Source organism: Macrobrachium rosenbergii, chromosome 14 (genome assembly GCF_040412425.1).
Source record: "Macrobrachium rosenbergii isolate ZJJX-2024 chromosome 14, ASM4041242v1, whole genome shotgun sequence".
Lineage (NCBI taxonomy): Eukaryota > Metazoa > Arthropoda > Malacostraca > Decapoda > Palaemonidae > Macrobrachium > Macrobrachium rosenbergii.
Window position 1 is genome coordinate 24418178 of NC_089754.1, and position 16213 is coordinate 24434390.

The 16213-nt window shown below is 37.7% G+C and overlaps 2 protein-coding genes across 3 annotated transcripts in view; one reads left to right on the forward strand and one right to left on the reverse strand.

Annotated features, from left to right (window-relative positions):
• The window catches only part of LOC136845793 (BAG domain-containing protein Samui-like), a 25195-nt gene extending 22332 nt beyond the window's left edge, over positions 1–2863 (reverse strand). Inside the window, exon 1 of the mRNA XM_067116126.1 lies at positions 2468–2863. Within this exon, the coding sequence (XP_066972227.1) occupies positions 2468–2857 (390 nt within the window). The 5' untranslated portion in view covers positions 2858–2863. The remainder of the gene's footprint in view (positions 1–2467) is intronic.
• The window catches only part of Srp68 (signal recognition particle 68), a 249126-nt gene that overhangs the window by 205098 nt on the left and 27815 nt on the right, over positions 1–16213 (forward strand). The window contains exons 4-6 of one of the 2 annotated variants that reach the window (XM_067116131.1): positions 11415–11701; positions 12241–12494; positions 13206–13364. In XM_067116131.1, coding sequence (XP_066972232.1) covers positions 13274–13364 — 91 coding nt within the window. In that variant the 5' untranslated portion in view covers positions 11415–11701; positions 12241–12494; positions 13206–13273. Of the gene's footprint in view, positions 1–11414; positions 11702–12240; positions 13008–13205; positions 13365–16213 lie in introns of both variants that reach the window. The other variant, XM_067116132.1, reaches the window with a different exon arrangement.

A 16213-nucleotide genomic window follows, 5' to 3' on the forward strand; every position in this document is an offset into this window, starting at 1 on the left:
ACTTATCTCGACGATGTAGATCATAACTGCGGACTTGGGGCATCCGGTGACGACATACGGAAGGTGTCCAATTACTTTCATCCTGGATTCTATTGCTGATTCGTCATTGGATCAGGCTTGTTACGATATTATTATTAGCAATGTGGTCGAGTCTTTGCATGACAGTGTTTTACTCGTGCTCACGTGTTAAAATTTGTACAAGTACATGGAATGTAATGCATGAAAAATACATACATTAGCAAATGTCTGATTGGCCTGCACATTATCAGTTCTTCTCTAAGCTTTTCGTGTAATATCGTGTTCATTAACAAGACATTCGTCGAGAGACAATGACTGACTGTTTTATGTAAACTGGCGGAGCAGCGGAGTATGAATAAGAGAGAGAGAGAGAGAGAGAGAGAGAGAGAGAGAGAGAGAGAGAGAGAGAGAGAGAGTCGGTCTTTCCTGTATTTGTTTAAGTCTTCATTTCACACAACATACAACCAACTTCGATAGAGGTCAAAAGTGTACCGAGTCACGTTGTCTGTTGATACTCAATCACCTCTTGACACAGCACCGTTGCCTTAGTTCACGATATAAAGAACTTTCTGAAGCTTATTACGGTTTTACTTGCGTGGAATTCTATTTGCCAGCTTAACCCATAGAAGTGAATGAAAACATCTGCTTCGGACATGTTCATTAATGAGACCATATTTATACAAGATATGAATCCCTGGCCGTCTCCCTATCATCCTTTGAGGAAATGGTCTCTCATGTATAAATATGGATATCGTTTCCTTACACAGAAGATAAAAATTCTAAAAATTCGGGTGTTGCTCCTTACAATTTGATGAACAAATTAAATCGGTCAGTTTCCTTTTGCCGTGAATTTAAACTGGCTTTCTCATTTTATAAAAATAACATTTTTTATAGGTATGTAAACGTTAGAAAATAATTCAAAGTTATGAAGGCATTTCTCAGCGTAAAGAAATTTTCTTCACTTCGGCAGGAAAGTATTGCGTCATTTTTAGAAGCTGGTGATAATCTTCAATCGTAAAAAATAACAGAGAGTCAGTATTAAATCTATGATTTTCTTTCAGGCAGCCTCAGTTGAAAAAGTTTTAAGAGTAATAACTCAATACTCTTTACACATTCGAGTGAAACGTAAAATTAAAATAGCACTTTAAACTCACCATTACAACAAAGACGAAAAATAAGACCATCTTCCCGCCTTCGTTCTGGAGCTCGATTACTTGAAGCGGGACTTGTTATTGTAATTATTATTTGTTTTTTGAGCAAATAGAATCAACAGTTATAAATCTTTTATCTTATACCATTACATTATGCTATTCCAGTCTCATAACTGCAATCGATTTTGGCTGTAATGTCTGTATTGGGTAATTTCTTTCCTGGTTAAAATGGTATTTTTCCAAACATGATGAACGTCAATAATAATAACAATAAAGTCAACTTCATTTAAAAATATTCTCCGGGAAAGCGAACGATTTGACCGTATGAATGTAAACGCAACGTTCACGACCGTTAGAAAAATACGGCAGGTGTGCCGGCAATTAATTTGACCAACATTCCAACATGATCTGGAATCCCACCTTCACATGTTTACCTTCTGAAAAATGTTTCTCTCTCTCTCTCTCTCTCTCTCTCTCTCTCTCTCTCTCTCTCTCTCTCTCTCTCTCTCTCTCTCTCTCCGATCACCAGGTTTTGCATCTATTGTCCCTTAAACAGGTTCGGGATGTCGTCATTTTACAACCATTTTTTGCATCAAAAGAATTTTATTCAGTAACTTATGTATGTTATTACTATCGTTGTTTACATTTTAGTTGTTCTGGAGGGAACCTACACCTCATGGCATTAAGGGGACAACTTTTGCAGCAAAATGATATAAAGTATTTTGTTATACAAAGGTTAAAATGGACGAAACAAAGAACTGACTGACTCTCGATGCGCCTGGAGAAGCAATACTGTGTATCAGTCTGATTCAGTCAGATAGTCACCTCAAGTATCATTTGACTTCGTCCTCAAGAACAATTCATTTTCATCACAGTGCCGAGTCTCTGTAAGTGACGTAACAGTTCACAGTAATTTGCATCTGAATGACTAATCTTATCTGTGTCGCATGGCTCTTACGGATTCGACGGTAGTGTCAGTGCCAAAGATAAGACACGCTCAAAAAAACTTTCTCTTGGATTATCTAACAAAAGAATGTCGCTGAGAGGAGAGATGAAAGTTAGAAAAGTCTTATCTAGTCTTGAACATATATAAAAGCGCTTGTGTTTGCATCTGAAAAAATTTGAGAAAGTTCACAGCATGTGTGCAAACTCCACTGTTACATGCACTAACTACTATTCAAAGTCAGGTATAACTAGCAAAGCTAATAACAGCAATAACGTTCTACCATAAAATAATTCGTCGTTCAATGACCACCGATAAAAAAAATCAATCGGGAGGTCTGCCCTTCTCAACTTACCTTGGAAAACAGTGTAGATTTTGGGCTAAAACTCCAATCAGGCGGCGAATGATTGAAAAACATATCCCCTTCTCTTCTTAATTGTTCCTTGAGATCCTTAAGTATTTCTTCTCCCGACTTTCTCGCACTCGGGGAAAAATTTCTAAACCTTTCACTGAAAATAGGTCTATCGTACAATACTTTGGCTCTAGAGTCACTGAAGCTCGGTGGGCCTTCACCAAAATCTGTAGTAGTCCGACTGGGTTTCGTATCTGCCCGTGAACCGTTGTAGAATGACATACTGACGTTAGGCGCCCGGGCCGTACCTATTATACTGTCGGGTTCCACACCGTCCCACGCACTAGAACATACTACACCTCCCTCGAATTGGCCCGAACTTGCCAGAAACATTGGCTCGAACCGTCGACGCTCGCGATCCTAAACCTGATATTTTTTTTGTATGACAAGTTTCTCTCGTTTTCTAATTCCCCTTTAATCTATTTTTATTAGGTTAACGGAATTATTTGTAATCCATTATGGTCATTTTCCGTCACGTTTTGATAATGATGATTTTAGAATATCGCAAAATAAAATCACTGATCGGAAACTGGGAAGCTGTTGGTGCCAGGTCGGAATTTCTGTTGTTTTTTCCGAGATCTGTAGTAGAAGGGGTAACTATAGTTTGTTTGAGTAACCGAGACTGTCTCGATTGTTGTATTTGTATGTGAATTTAATAGCTTTCTTATTTTCCTGTGAAATGATTCATGGAATTTTAGTTTTATAATCTATGAGAAGAATAAAACGCGCGAAATCCACAAGGAAATTTCTAACAAAGTTTAGTTTAACATCAAAATATTGCGAAGAGATTTCTGTCAACTGGAAAAGGTTTGTTCATCTCCAAATAGCCAAGGTCTATAGACCTTGCCGATAGCTGGTTTCTTAAACCTACTTTATTAATGAATTGAAATTCCCTCACCGGAGTGGTAACCAGAACTCACACAGCGGATCGTGGAGGTAACAATAGCAGATTATGTGGTCACCTGAACAGTTTTAGTACGGTGACTGCTCTGTTTATCTGGGTTTTATTTACACCTCACGATCTACGAGTTAGTTACGGATGTTCCCATTTCCGCTCTTACGTTTTTTGTTTCTGGGTTTTCCTTCCCTTAAATCCATTTATTTTGGTTTTATTTCATCAGTTTTGGCGTGGTACATTGGGACTGATTCCAACTGTAAAGATTAAGTGGGCAATCTCAAGTTACGCGTGTAATATGAATGCTTCATGAGAGGAGCGTATACTTCTATGCAAATTGTGTAATTGAAGCCACTTCTTAAAACATAACCCAAAGTCTTATGGTGTGTGAAGTCGAAATGAACAACCTTAACCAGCACAAGTATTCATATACATAAATTAATAGCCAGAATCATGGCTGAAGCTTCATTTTGTGATCACTAAGTCTTTATTTTCCTTCAGGTTATCCAATAACATTTTGCGTTGTGCTTTCTTTTATGCATTGGAACATTAAGCTTTTGCATTCCTCGGTTCATTAAACACGTTAGCAATTCTGCCTGAAGCCCATCTGTTCACCAGCACGTGCTGTTATGAAGACCTTTATAAGGAGATAGAGGTGTAAATTCGTGATTAAGTGATTTGGCTCCGTATTAATAGTAATCTGTCTAACCAAACTCTAACCAACTACAGGCTTTCGCAGCGTGAAGTGTAATGAGTGTCACATTAGGTTTTTCCACGTTTGAATATCGTTTATTTCTTGATACGATAGCCTTTGACTTCTGATATTCAGAGGTAAGTTGAAAAAAGAACTTTTCCTTTTCCTTATTACCCTGTAAGACTGCTTTGGAAGCTATCATCCGCTCCAGATCATTTCTCGTTACTTTCTTCTAATTGTGTGGGCACTACCCTCGTGCCACATCTTTTTTTATCTGCAGTAAATCTATACCATTTATAATTCCTCTATGCTATTATTCTCTCTCTCTCTCTCTCTCTCTCTCTCTCTCTCTCTCTCTCTCTCTCTCTCTCTCTCTCTCTCTCTCTCTAACACTGCTATACGTATCCCAGTACATCAACAGTACGAATGTCATAGCATCTCTAGACGTGTCCTTATCTCTGTTGCTTTTTGAACAATCTGTCTTGTGTCAGCGCTCCCTCATGGTCGTGTGTTCTTAAGCATATAACAGACATATGTAAATTTACGCTTCTCTCAACATATCTTGGGGTAACCAGATACCCAAATGCAGCCCCTTGTCCTCAGACAAGTCTTTATGCATTGTTAAAGAATCAAGTACTGCGCTATTCTGATTTATATTGTGATATATATTTCATTTGACAATGTATGTTTGTTTGGGGGGTGTGTGTGTGTGTGCATACATTTATGTATACATTCGTATTTACATACATATATATACTGTACATATATAAATATATATATATATATATATATATATATATATATATATATATATATATATATATATATATATATATGTATATGTATACATGTATATATATATATATATATATATATATATATATATATATATATATATATATATATATATATATATATATATATATATATATGTGTGTGTGTGATGTGTATGTGTGTATATATGTGTGTGTAATTACTAAAAGGACTTCATTCAAACTGGATGGTATCTAATGGAGTATTTATTCAGAAAAAGTTACAAGCTTTCTTGGACAAACAGTCCACATTGTCAAGTATCCGTACAGTGTGTGTGTGTGTGTGTGTGTGTGTGTGTGTGTGTGTGTGTATACATATGATATCTGATTATATTTTGTTCCCTTCGTCCAATAAGTCTAAAAGAATAGTTCTAAGTTTCACTTATCCTTACGCACTGTAATTAACTCGGACGAATTTGAAAGAAGATCATGTAGTCATCCATGTCTGCCTGTGTGTCTGTCGTGCTGTGTGTCATCAAGCTATTAAGAACACCGTCTTTGGAGAATGTGACTTGTCAATTCTATATATATTTTACAGTGTTACTGAAGGATTTCAATGAAATTCTGTGCAGATATGGGACATGAGCAATTAAGTGTTAAATTGTAAGGTAAATTTAGATCTAGATCTAGGACTATTTCTTTTCTGTTTTGGTGTCGGCACAAAGTATCTCACAATCTCGTCTGTGTTTTTGGAGTGAGAAATGTTTGATTACTGAGATAAGTTTCATTCTGGATATGTGCCATAGACATGATTTCTCAAAATTTACTCATCAAATAAAAAAAATAAAAAGTAGACAGGCATGGCCTCAGGGAGAGCGAACTAGAATCTGGAATGAATCCAGACCTGAATGTAAATAAAGCTTCTTTATGGGGGGTGTTGGGAGTCTGAAGGTGAGGGGTGGGGGTGCGGTTGGTTGCCTCCGGGTTGAGGTATGATTTTCGTGGAAGCGAGGCTCAGTCAGTTTTGTGGTCTAGATTTTGTATTTTCATCCATACGAAACGTTTTGTTCCAAGGTATTGAAAGTTTTGAGGAAATGAACATATATGATAAAGGTTTAAGGTATATTACTTTTCCTTTTTTTATGCAAACTAAAAAATGGACAAAATCTCAACCTCAGATCAGGACAGAAAAGCAGCGACATAAATAAGTCTCTCCCCAATGCTAGCAGCAAACTTGCCTCTTAATAATGTAAAATCTTCAGATTTTAAGAACACAAGACAAAGAAATGCTATTCATAGGTTGAAACCCGAAAGCAACTGAACCTCTGCTCGTCGCATCTGATGAGGCCTAGACCAAGGTCCCGTCCACTGGTTGTCGCTTCTTTCTGCCATGGCAGGGACAAAGTCAGAAAGAAACTATACGTGATGGCTGACATCGTGGGTCTCATGCAGAATGCACACTTAGAAAACATAGTGGGGAAACAGAAATAATGGTTATTTGTCTATCGGTGACTCTTCCCGAAGCTGAAATAGATTTGGGATGGTTTGGCCCTGTAGGTCGCTACCTCTAAACAGGCTATTACTTACAATAAAAGTCAGTTAAAAATAAAATACTCAAGATTTTATTCCCTTGATTCATTTTCTGCCAACTGTCGGAAGAGCTGAACACAATTCTGTATGTCGGATCTATTCGAGTGAATCATTTCATTAACAAAAAACCATCGAATGTTAGAGAAACATTACTGTTTCTCTCTCCTCTTTCTCCTGAAACGTTCAAGACCCCAACTGGTATTTACCTTGGCAAAGACCTGGTCTTCTTGAAATTTCTAGCTCGTTCTGTCAAACCCCGAAGACTTGGCTGTCTTTTAGAATGCTTCTAGATATCTAGAAGAATTTTACCTCTCCAACTATGCATAAATGCCTTCTTTCTAACAATTTGAATAAAGCTTTTGTTTTGATATGAAGACTTCGAAACATCAAACAGTAGGCGGTATTGCATTCAAAAATAGGATTCAGTCAACAGCGATCGAAAGCAAGGGTATTTATAACTTTGTCGTTGCTCTAAGGTCAATGATGCTGCTGCGGATTTCACCGTCATGTAATCGCAATGCCAGGTATGCTTCAGAGAAATCTCAAGAACGCCCACACAGCAGAAGAAAGATGGCGTCATCAGTCGCAAGAAATTAGGATTCGTTTAAATATAGGTCTTTGTTTTTAGAAAGTCTCGTAGGTCTAGGCTCTACAAGAATATGAAGAAAACATTCTAGTTTTTTTTCACCTCAGGGCAAGACATTACTTCTGTCTTTCAAAGGTTTTGAAGTGTCAGTGTGCAGTTTGCCAAGAACAGGTGAGTGCACGTTTATATATAAAGGCAGCAACAGTCTTTATGATCAGATAAAATCATTGTTGTTAAAACTTGTCATCATTCATTCCCTAGTGACAATTTTTTGTAAGTGTGAATCTGATAGGAAGTAGCCTAAAAAATCAGGAAAATATATTACGACAAAATGATAAAAACAAAACACCGTAAGGTAGTAATAATATAAAATGATAATCCTTTTTTGAACTACGAGACGTTGTAAGACTGGAAATCAGCAGGTCAGAAATAAACTGGCCTTGTGTGTAAGAGGGAATAGAGGAATTTTTCACTTTGTTCTTGTCTTTAGCTAAAGCGCCAAATATCCTTACTTGGCGAATAAACAAGTGTTTCTCTTCCTTACTGTTTTAGTCATTCATTGCGTGCAGCCATTATTCCGGAGTAGTTCAATCATTGATGAAAGATTGGTTGGTCTGCTAGACAGGCGTTACATTAGCAATAGTTATTGCTATTTGTGAAAAATAGAAGGTAGTTATATATTGAAATGGTAGTAATGTGTCAATAAACTTCTGTAAGTCAACAAATAATTCTAATTGTAGATAGTAGACGTCGAGAGAATAAAATACTTATCAGGGTCGAACCTGAGAAGTCCTGTATTCGATCCCGATGTGAGGTAGAACTTGATTTCTATATTTTGCACGTTGTGGTTATTTCCATCTTTGTTCATATTTTCTTTCACATAATGGATAATAATTTATATACAGCTATTTAGTCATTGTTGCCCGTTTTTCATTTACATGAAGTGTACTTGAAGTACAAATTACCCTGCAAAGTCTGATTGACGTTCCTTAAGAAATAAACAAACCGAAGGAAAACTAAACCCTGATGACGGAAAGAGGAAGAAAACTATACGTGGGAGAGAAATTTTCATGGGCATCTGGTTTTCCGATTGGAGGCAGGTCACCACATTGTATCTTTCTTTGAGATTTTGTTTATACTGAATTTGAGACTAATAAACTAAAAGTTTAGTCTGGGAACAACCTGTGTTATACATCGATACTCCCAGCCTAAGGTAAAGACACCATAGACATTGCATTTAGACTTTCTTTTCATTTTATTTTGCAATTTGGTCAAAATCCATTGTGACTACGTTAGCATTTCGCATTATTCTTTAATCAGGAGGTCATAAAGTTGTAGGTTCACTTTGTGGACCTTTACATACTATCGGGTAACCTTTGGCATCCCTTTGAGCGCTTACATACTCCAAGAATTCCACGTAAATACCCCAAATAACCTTTGAGATCAGAGATCATGAGATCTGCCGAAGACCTTGGACACGCTGTGCCCAACGGTGGTTTTCAGCTGGGAATTATCACTGAGTATTTTTCTGGCTTATCCAAATTGGATTCTTTAGTCTGCCCAGGGGAAACCAGATCAGTTGCGGTGAATTGCAGTAGCCATTTGACTTTCAGATTGACGATATTAAGCATTCACTATTCAGATGACCTTGAATGATATTCTGTTTCTAGTATTTATTTTTCAGTTCGAATGTTTCAGCAATCCATCAAGCCGATTTTGCATAGGTTTACGCTGTTAAGTTTACCTACCATCCCCAACCAAGATGTACAAAGGAGGTGTAACCATGGGGCAGTCGTAGATGACTTTTCTTTATGGCAAGGTTCAGCATATTTCTATATATCCCCAATCGAGGATTATTCGTCTTCTAAGTTAAGCTTTTGTGCTTTACAGTGGTTCAGCTTGATAGATCTCTCTTATGCAGCATGGCTTTGAAGATGTAAAGTGTGTAGTCATCAACGAACAGCCCGCTCATCTACACTTCTATATTTAAGGAACTCCCAAAACATTTTATAACTTTCGTACAATATGACATTTATGTGAGCCTTTGTAATAATATTCTGGCACATACTGGCCTAAATCGTGGTTGCCTAAGCAGAGGTAGGCTACTCGCCATATGTGGAAGGCAAGATTACAGTCTATAAGGATACCTCTACCATCTGCTGCCAATGAATATTAGACATTTTTGGAATCATTTTCCTCTAACAAGTCTGCGTTCTGAACTACTCTATCATAACACAACTATTATGAATGTACTGCGAGGACATTGATGAGATAATATTTTTGTTAAAGTTAGTGATAAATATAAATATCGGTACGTTTTCTATAACAACTTGTAGCGTTTTTTATGCATTCCACTACGTGGTAGACAACACCGTTCAGAGATCGCAATCAGAGCCTGTCGCAATATGGAATGTAAACTGAGTAAGGGAAAGGGCCACACGCTATTATGTTAAGGAGGTAAAGCCTATTATAACGACACTGTGTAGAATTAAACTGCATCCCTTATCGATATACAGTACACTGCTGGGAACTTTTTCTCATTGTTGTGCCACATCAAGCTCCATCTTGTAGTACTCGTTAATTATCCAAAACCATCTCCACAAATTAGTATATTGTTTGCAGAACCTTCTAAATCGAAAATCAGTCATTCGTCCCTGGTGTTTAAGTCCTGAAATACCCAAGGCATGGACAATATAACTACAGATGCCAATTATTCCGTTCCGTACACCGAGGAACAACACATCTGCCTAGCAACAAGTAGAGTGCAATTTCCCGATGAAGTTAATGGTTTAACAGTCTCAACTTTCTACAAGGACAAACATCAGTGAAAATGAGTGTCTAGAGTGGTTCAGATGGATACATGCAGCTTTGGCACTGTCACTGTTTATGACCCCCATTTTTCATCTCCAGAGCTTTTGTAATTTGTTTATTGGAACATTCAAGGTATATTTTGTAAATGCTGACGCTGCTACTGTATCTACAGAAATAGCCATTTAGGTTATCATGCACATTAATTTTTTTTTTTTTTTTTTTTTTTTTGCCTTTATAATCATAATTCCCCCAACACTTTCTGGAACTGTAGGAACCCTGACTTAGGGATGCCTCTTTTGAGTACTGTACTATCTGTACGTCGGTAGCATCATTTGATTGGTCAAGTTACTTAACTGACTCCATGTAGATACTGTAGACAAGCTGTACATTTCTGCTCCAGTTATTATATATATAGTCGTACTTGTACTTCTCAAACGTGGTTAATTCTTGGGTCATGCCTGTAAGATCAAACTTAATGCTGGAAAACCCTCATTTGACTTGAAGCTGTGGGACTCCGTACTTAGTTGGAGAGGAGGCCCATCGACATCCACTATTATAACTGACAATAACAGATTTTGCTTCGATCTCAGCTCTCGGAGGTTTCCCTCAGATGGCAGTCGAGTTGCCTGTGAACACTGTTCCTGCTTCCTCAGAGCAGTAATACGTAGGCTAAAGCGTCAAGGGTACATCAGGGGAAGGATAGCATCACAAAATCTTCCATTTGTAGCCTTTCATTAAAGATGGGGTGGTTTGCTTCTTCATGAATAGAAATCTATCTTGCAAGTATCCTCTTATGTTTCATACAAGGGAAAGGTCATCATACTGGAAAACATCTCTTCTCACATTGGAAAACATCTCTGTAATTTGATGAAGCCAATTTAATTCTGTTCTGTACATTGACGGATATACTTGTATGTATTTTTAGATTTACAATGGTTATTGCCATTTTCATGGTTTAGGCTATGCATACCTTTGAACACACACACACAATCACCCCTCTAAGCAAGATGCCATTGCTCGTGTAATGTGGCCTAAGCCAGAAAAGCAACAAAACAATCGCAAATGTAGTATTTTCTCACAGCTTATTGTGGAATCCGAACCACATTATACCGAGAAATGAATTTCTATCACCAGAAATAAATTCTTCTAATTCTTCACTGGCTGACCGGAGACTGAGATGCAGCTTTATAAAGTCATTTTTGGAAAGGATGTATTATAATAATGAATGTAATAGAAGAAAATGCAGTGATGATAACTGTATATGGCGAGTGTTTTTTGGGAGAACGAATGTGTATGCGTGTGTGTGCTTGTGTGGCTGGGTTTGACAAACGAGAAATGGTGGTCGGGCTACTGGATTAAATCTAAAGGTGGATTTTATTAGAAGAAATGTTATAGTAGGTGTGGTGTTCCTGAAGGGCATGAGAATGGAGAGGGTCTTGCGGGCGTGTGTCTAGAAAAGGACGTGATGATTGGAAATATGTCGTGTCCAGTAAAAGAATATTCAAATTCATACATTGGAAAGAGAAAATAGTGAGGGAATTATTTTGCAAAATATGTTCCAGGTAACTCCGAGCCATGACAATCTTCGAGAAGACAAGTGACGACGTCTGTGATCCCAAAGGGATGTCACGTGCAAGTCTTAAAATCAGGTCTCATGCTAATATTAAGAAGCCAAAATTCTGATTGGTGTTGATCTGTACTGTTCGATGTTTGACAGTCGTAATTAATTGAGCTGTTTCATAAGTGATGTTAATTTCGTCAATCCTCCTCAAATGAAGATCAAATCTGACCATACCGAATGCAGAGGATGAAAAGGAGAGAAGCAAGTTCTCTCATCAAAAAATTAATTGTAAGTATCAAGTCAGTAGAGCGAAGAGGATTCTAATTTTTGTTAGGCACTTATTAGTAATGTTAAACTTCTCTGGTCACATGCGTGTGAGGCCTTAATCAGACAACATGATCAGTGGTTTAGAACAGCAGTTTAAAAAAGCTTTTAATTTGAGTTAATAACTAACCTTCACAGAGTTACAGTAGGATGATTATAAAACATCAAAATTAACTTCACCCACATCCTGTTAGCTCAAAGAAGTGGATTTAATTAACTCTTGTTCACATATATATGAACAAATCAAAGGCCATTTTCTCATTTTAATTTGCATAGTCCAAACAGCATGAGTCATTAGCTCCAATAGAATCAACTTCTGATTAGTGCCATTTTATCAGATGCAATTGTTATCTTTTGGGGTTGGAAATTCCATGTACATGTGTTTGAGTACTGGCTGTGACTCTGTTATGAAGAAACTCATTGCATACATTAAAAGACCTTAGTTACCATTTTGGACCAGGGCCATCAAGATCGGAGATTACCAATTTCTTTTTTATTTCCAGGAAAAATCCCATCTACTGCGAAACTGACCTGCTTATCTTCCGTGCCACGTTTTGACACTGGTCGTCAAACCGATACACTTAGGTCTTGGCTTTCATTACAAATACTTCTGTTATAATAACCTGGGTGTTCAATAGGTTAGGTACAGTTCTATTCTGTATTTATACGGCTGATTTGTGAAGTTCAACAGAGACAACGGCTATTTGTGAATAATACCGAATTCGAGGATACAAACAAGTAACTGGACTCTGTTCGTGTGAGTCTTTAGGAATGGGTAGCATTTAAACAGTTAAAACTTAATGAAAAGGGCTGAATTTATATTTGTAGGACAAACATTTAAAATGGACTTACTGGCTGACTTTTAAAGACAGACTTCTTTTAATATGTGTTTTGAATTATTAAAGTATGACCACTAAATGACCAAAGAATTTATGAGTCTTGCTGCACCTAATATGACAACGGATGGTTATTACACGAACAGTTACGGATGGTTAAAAGTTGATCTGAACCAAGATGTAAATCAAGTATTGGTTTTAGAGCTTTCAAGTTTGCAGCCGCAAGACCTTTAATAAGATTCCACTTAATAACAGGTTTGATGAAAATGCGCAGATTTTCAGGAGGGATATTGTAGAACGTTCAGTGGTATCACGGGCTCTTTGCCATAAGACAAAGTGCGTGAAGGTGTGTATGGAGTTAATAAGCCTGATATGGACCACAGGATACGCCAACTAACATAGCTGGAAGCTAAAAGTAATGAAAATGTAAAATTGTAAGTAAAATCAAACTCCAGATTGTTCTAGACAACTGGGGTTCAAATACTCGTAGTTTCCAGTATTTCAGCTTCTCGATTTTGCATTCATTTATTTGGTGATATACAATTAAAAATGCCCTACCCCTTTTCATTCAAAGTTGACCTAATTTTGACCCCTAAAATAAACCTTTTCTGTTGAGATGACCATGCTTACAGGTGACGTCACTTGATACTTGGCAGTAGTTCGCTGTTTTTCGGTAGATGGAACCACTGGCGGTGTTTCAATGGCCGCCTCCATAAACATGACAGAAAGTGATGTTCCAACCGAGGATGTCCAGGTGGAGGAAAAGAAGAGTGCCCTGTACACTCTCAAAGGTAATTACTCTCAGAATTGGCGTCTTTTTCAATTCTAATGCTCCTGATTTTGATAGGAAAGGTGCTGTTTCCACGTAGCTCAATGACATCTGTCGCGGCATGTAAACACACTTTGCCCAGACTTTGTGCTGCCCATCCTAACCCCTTGCTATTTCATTGGTCAGGATCTGTGCGGGGTTATTTTTCGTGGAATTACAGGAGTACTGCCATTGGTCTTATGGTTCTTACTGTTGGCCCAGAAACCACCTAATTTCCTTGCTGGTCATGGAAGATCAGGCGTATCCCATGATAAAATGCCTTGACCAGTATCTGCCCTACATATGAAATAGCCTAGGCTATTTATAATAGGCTAGTATGGCACCAGAATGACGGAAATCCGTGACTTATGGCAATCAGGTGTATTTTCATGGGTATTGTGTGATTATTTTGCAAGTTTTGTAGCAGATCGTTAGTTTTTCGTCTGATGCAACTTGGGGGATTACCCTAGATCGTAAAAAAATAAGATAGATTTCCAGCAGAAATTCAGTAATAGTTTCATTTCACGCCAGATACTAGAACCTTGTATTTTTGTGACTAAGCATCATGCGTATAAGTATTTGAGGCCTTTATTGTTGGTGCAAACCAGTTGTTTTTGTTTCCAATCTCTAGCGCCTTATAAATAACAATGACTGGGTGACTCCAGTGGGGCACACAGTTTTAGTGGTAGGGGGGAGCAGGTGGCAGAAACAACAGTGTGTAAATTGCACAAACAAGAATAGTTTAAAGTGTACATAAACCATTTTAAGAAGTGATCCATGTCTGTAGCCTGATCATGGAACATTAGGCTAGGCCATAGTTCCTTAATTTTACAGAACAGGCCTGCATGAAGTTCACGCTTTTGCAGATCTAAGTAGTAGCGCCGCAGCAGTGATTTCCTTCGAACTTTACTTTTTCTACAGTTTTTTGCTTGCTAATTATGGATTTACCTTCAATTTTTGTCTCATGAATGTAATTAACCCTTGAAGTCCATCCAACAAGGGGTTTCCATATGTGATCTTCACGAGACAGAGCACGGGTACGTCTGTTTCGAACGGCTCATATCCCTTCCGGCAAGTGCAATAACTTGTTAACGTATGGGTACTGCTCCCCTCCCGGCCGGGCCAGTACTAAACACGGTGAAGGGACATTCCATTTGGTCGACAACAAATAAATGCACCACCAGTATCAGAAGCCCTAAAAGTGTAAAAAAAAAAACATTTCCTAGGTAAAAACAGGCGCGGAGCTAATACTTAGAATTACCCATGTTTTTAAGTTTTAAAAATAATTGAATAAACATTTTGTCTTGTGAATAATAAAATAGGGAGCTATTATTTTACTTTAGGCAAATTCCAGCTTAAATATTAGATTTTTTTTTTTTTTTTGCTGTTTGCGACTTGTTTAGATATGCCTAGGCTAAGACAAGAAGCGTACTAATATATACTGCAAATTTACCATTAGCAAGGTGTTTACTGTCTCCTTTTCAACTTTCTTACCAGTGGTGCTAAAACTAAACATGATACTCATGTGAGTGGGCTTCCTATTAAAGTAAAAATGTACCAATAAGGAACCTCAAAAAATCGCCCAACAAGGAACTAGGCATAACATACTCCCTTTATATCCAACAGTTTTTTGAGATTCCTATGGGAAACCAGTTTTTTTGGGTGGGAGGAAAACCGAAATTGAGATACAGGGCACTAGTCAGAAAAGAAATGTGTAACTCAACAAAAATAAATCTATTTACTATACATATGTAAAAATGGATGTGTGTGTTCCAGCATAACTCTGAAATGCATTGAGCAATTTCAACCAAACTTGATATACATATGACTTACTATCTACAAAAGAATACTATGAGGGTAAGACTTGACTAGCACCAAAGGGCACGGTGGTGGTAAGGGCTTCCTTGAAATGGGGCTGGTTCTGCCTGTAGAATTAGTAACTAAATAAACTCTACAGGTTTATCAGACCTCATTTTGGTATACGTATGACTTACTGTCTGGAAAAGAATACTGTGGGGGTCAGACATCACTGCACCAAAGGGGGTGACAAGTAAAAATAACCAAAAACGACAGATAGTGTCTAAGCCATGGTTTTCAAGGTCGCTGAGATGAATAGTGACACTCCCAATGCATCCTAACCTAACTAAAATTAGGGTGCTGGGTCCATACCTGTCTGGGAAAAGTATACCTTAGTTTAACCAGACCACTGAGCTGATTAACAGCTCTCCTAGGGCTGGCCTAAAGGATTGGATTTATTTTATGTGGCTAAGAACCAATTGGTTACCTAGTAATGGGACCTACAGTTTATTGTGGAATCCGAACCACATTATAACGAGAAATGAATTTCTATCACCAGAAATAAATTTCTCTAATTCTTCATTGGCCGGTCAGAGAATAAACGCTGGCCCAGCAAACTGGGAGCCTTCACCTCTTGGACCCTTTACCTACCTAACCTAGAGCACTGAGTCCTAACCTGGCTTTTGTGGTTATTGTAGGTTTCAGCACCCTATCCCCCATAACATGATGTGGACTTAACTTCCTGCACTTTACCAAAGACAGCAACGCTGAATGTTTCTGTAAATATGCTAATGTAGTTGTGCAGTGTTGCCACATTTCCACATCACAGACTTCCACGCTCGCCTAAATTTTAAATTCATCTGCCTATTGGTAAAATCTAACACATAAAACAATATATGCTTTACTTTACTGTAAACATATGTTAAAAGGAAAACCTAAATGCTTGTCTTTACAGGGGTCTCATGACATGTTAAATCATTAAACGATAATGAGACATATAGATCTAAAATTAATTTACATAGAATATCTTTGCAA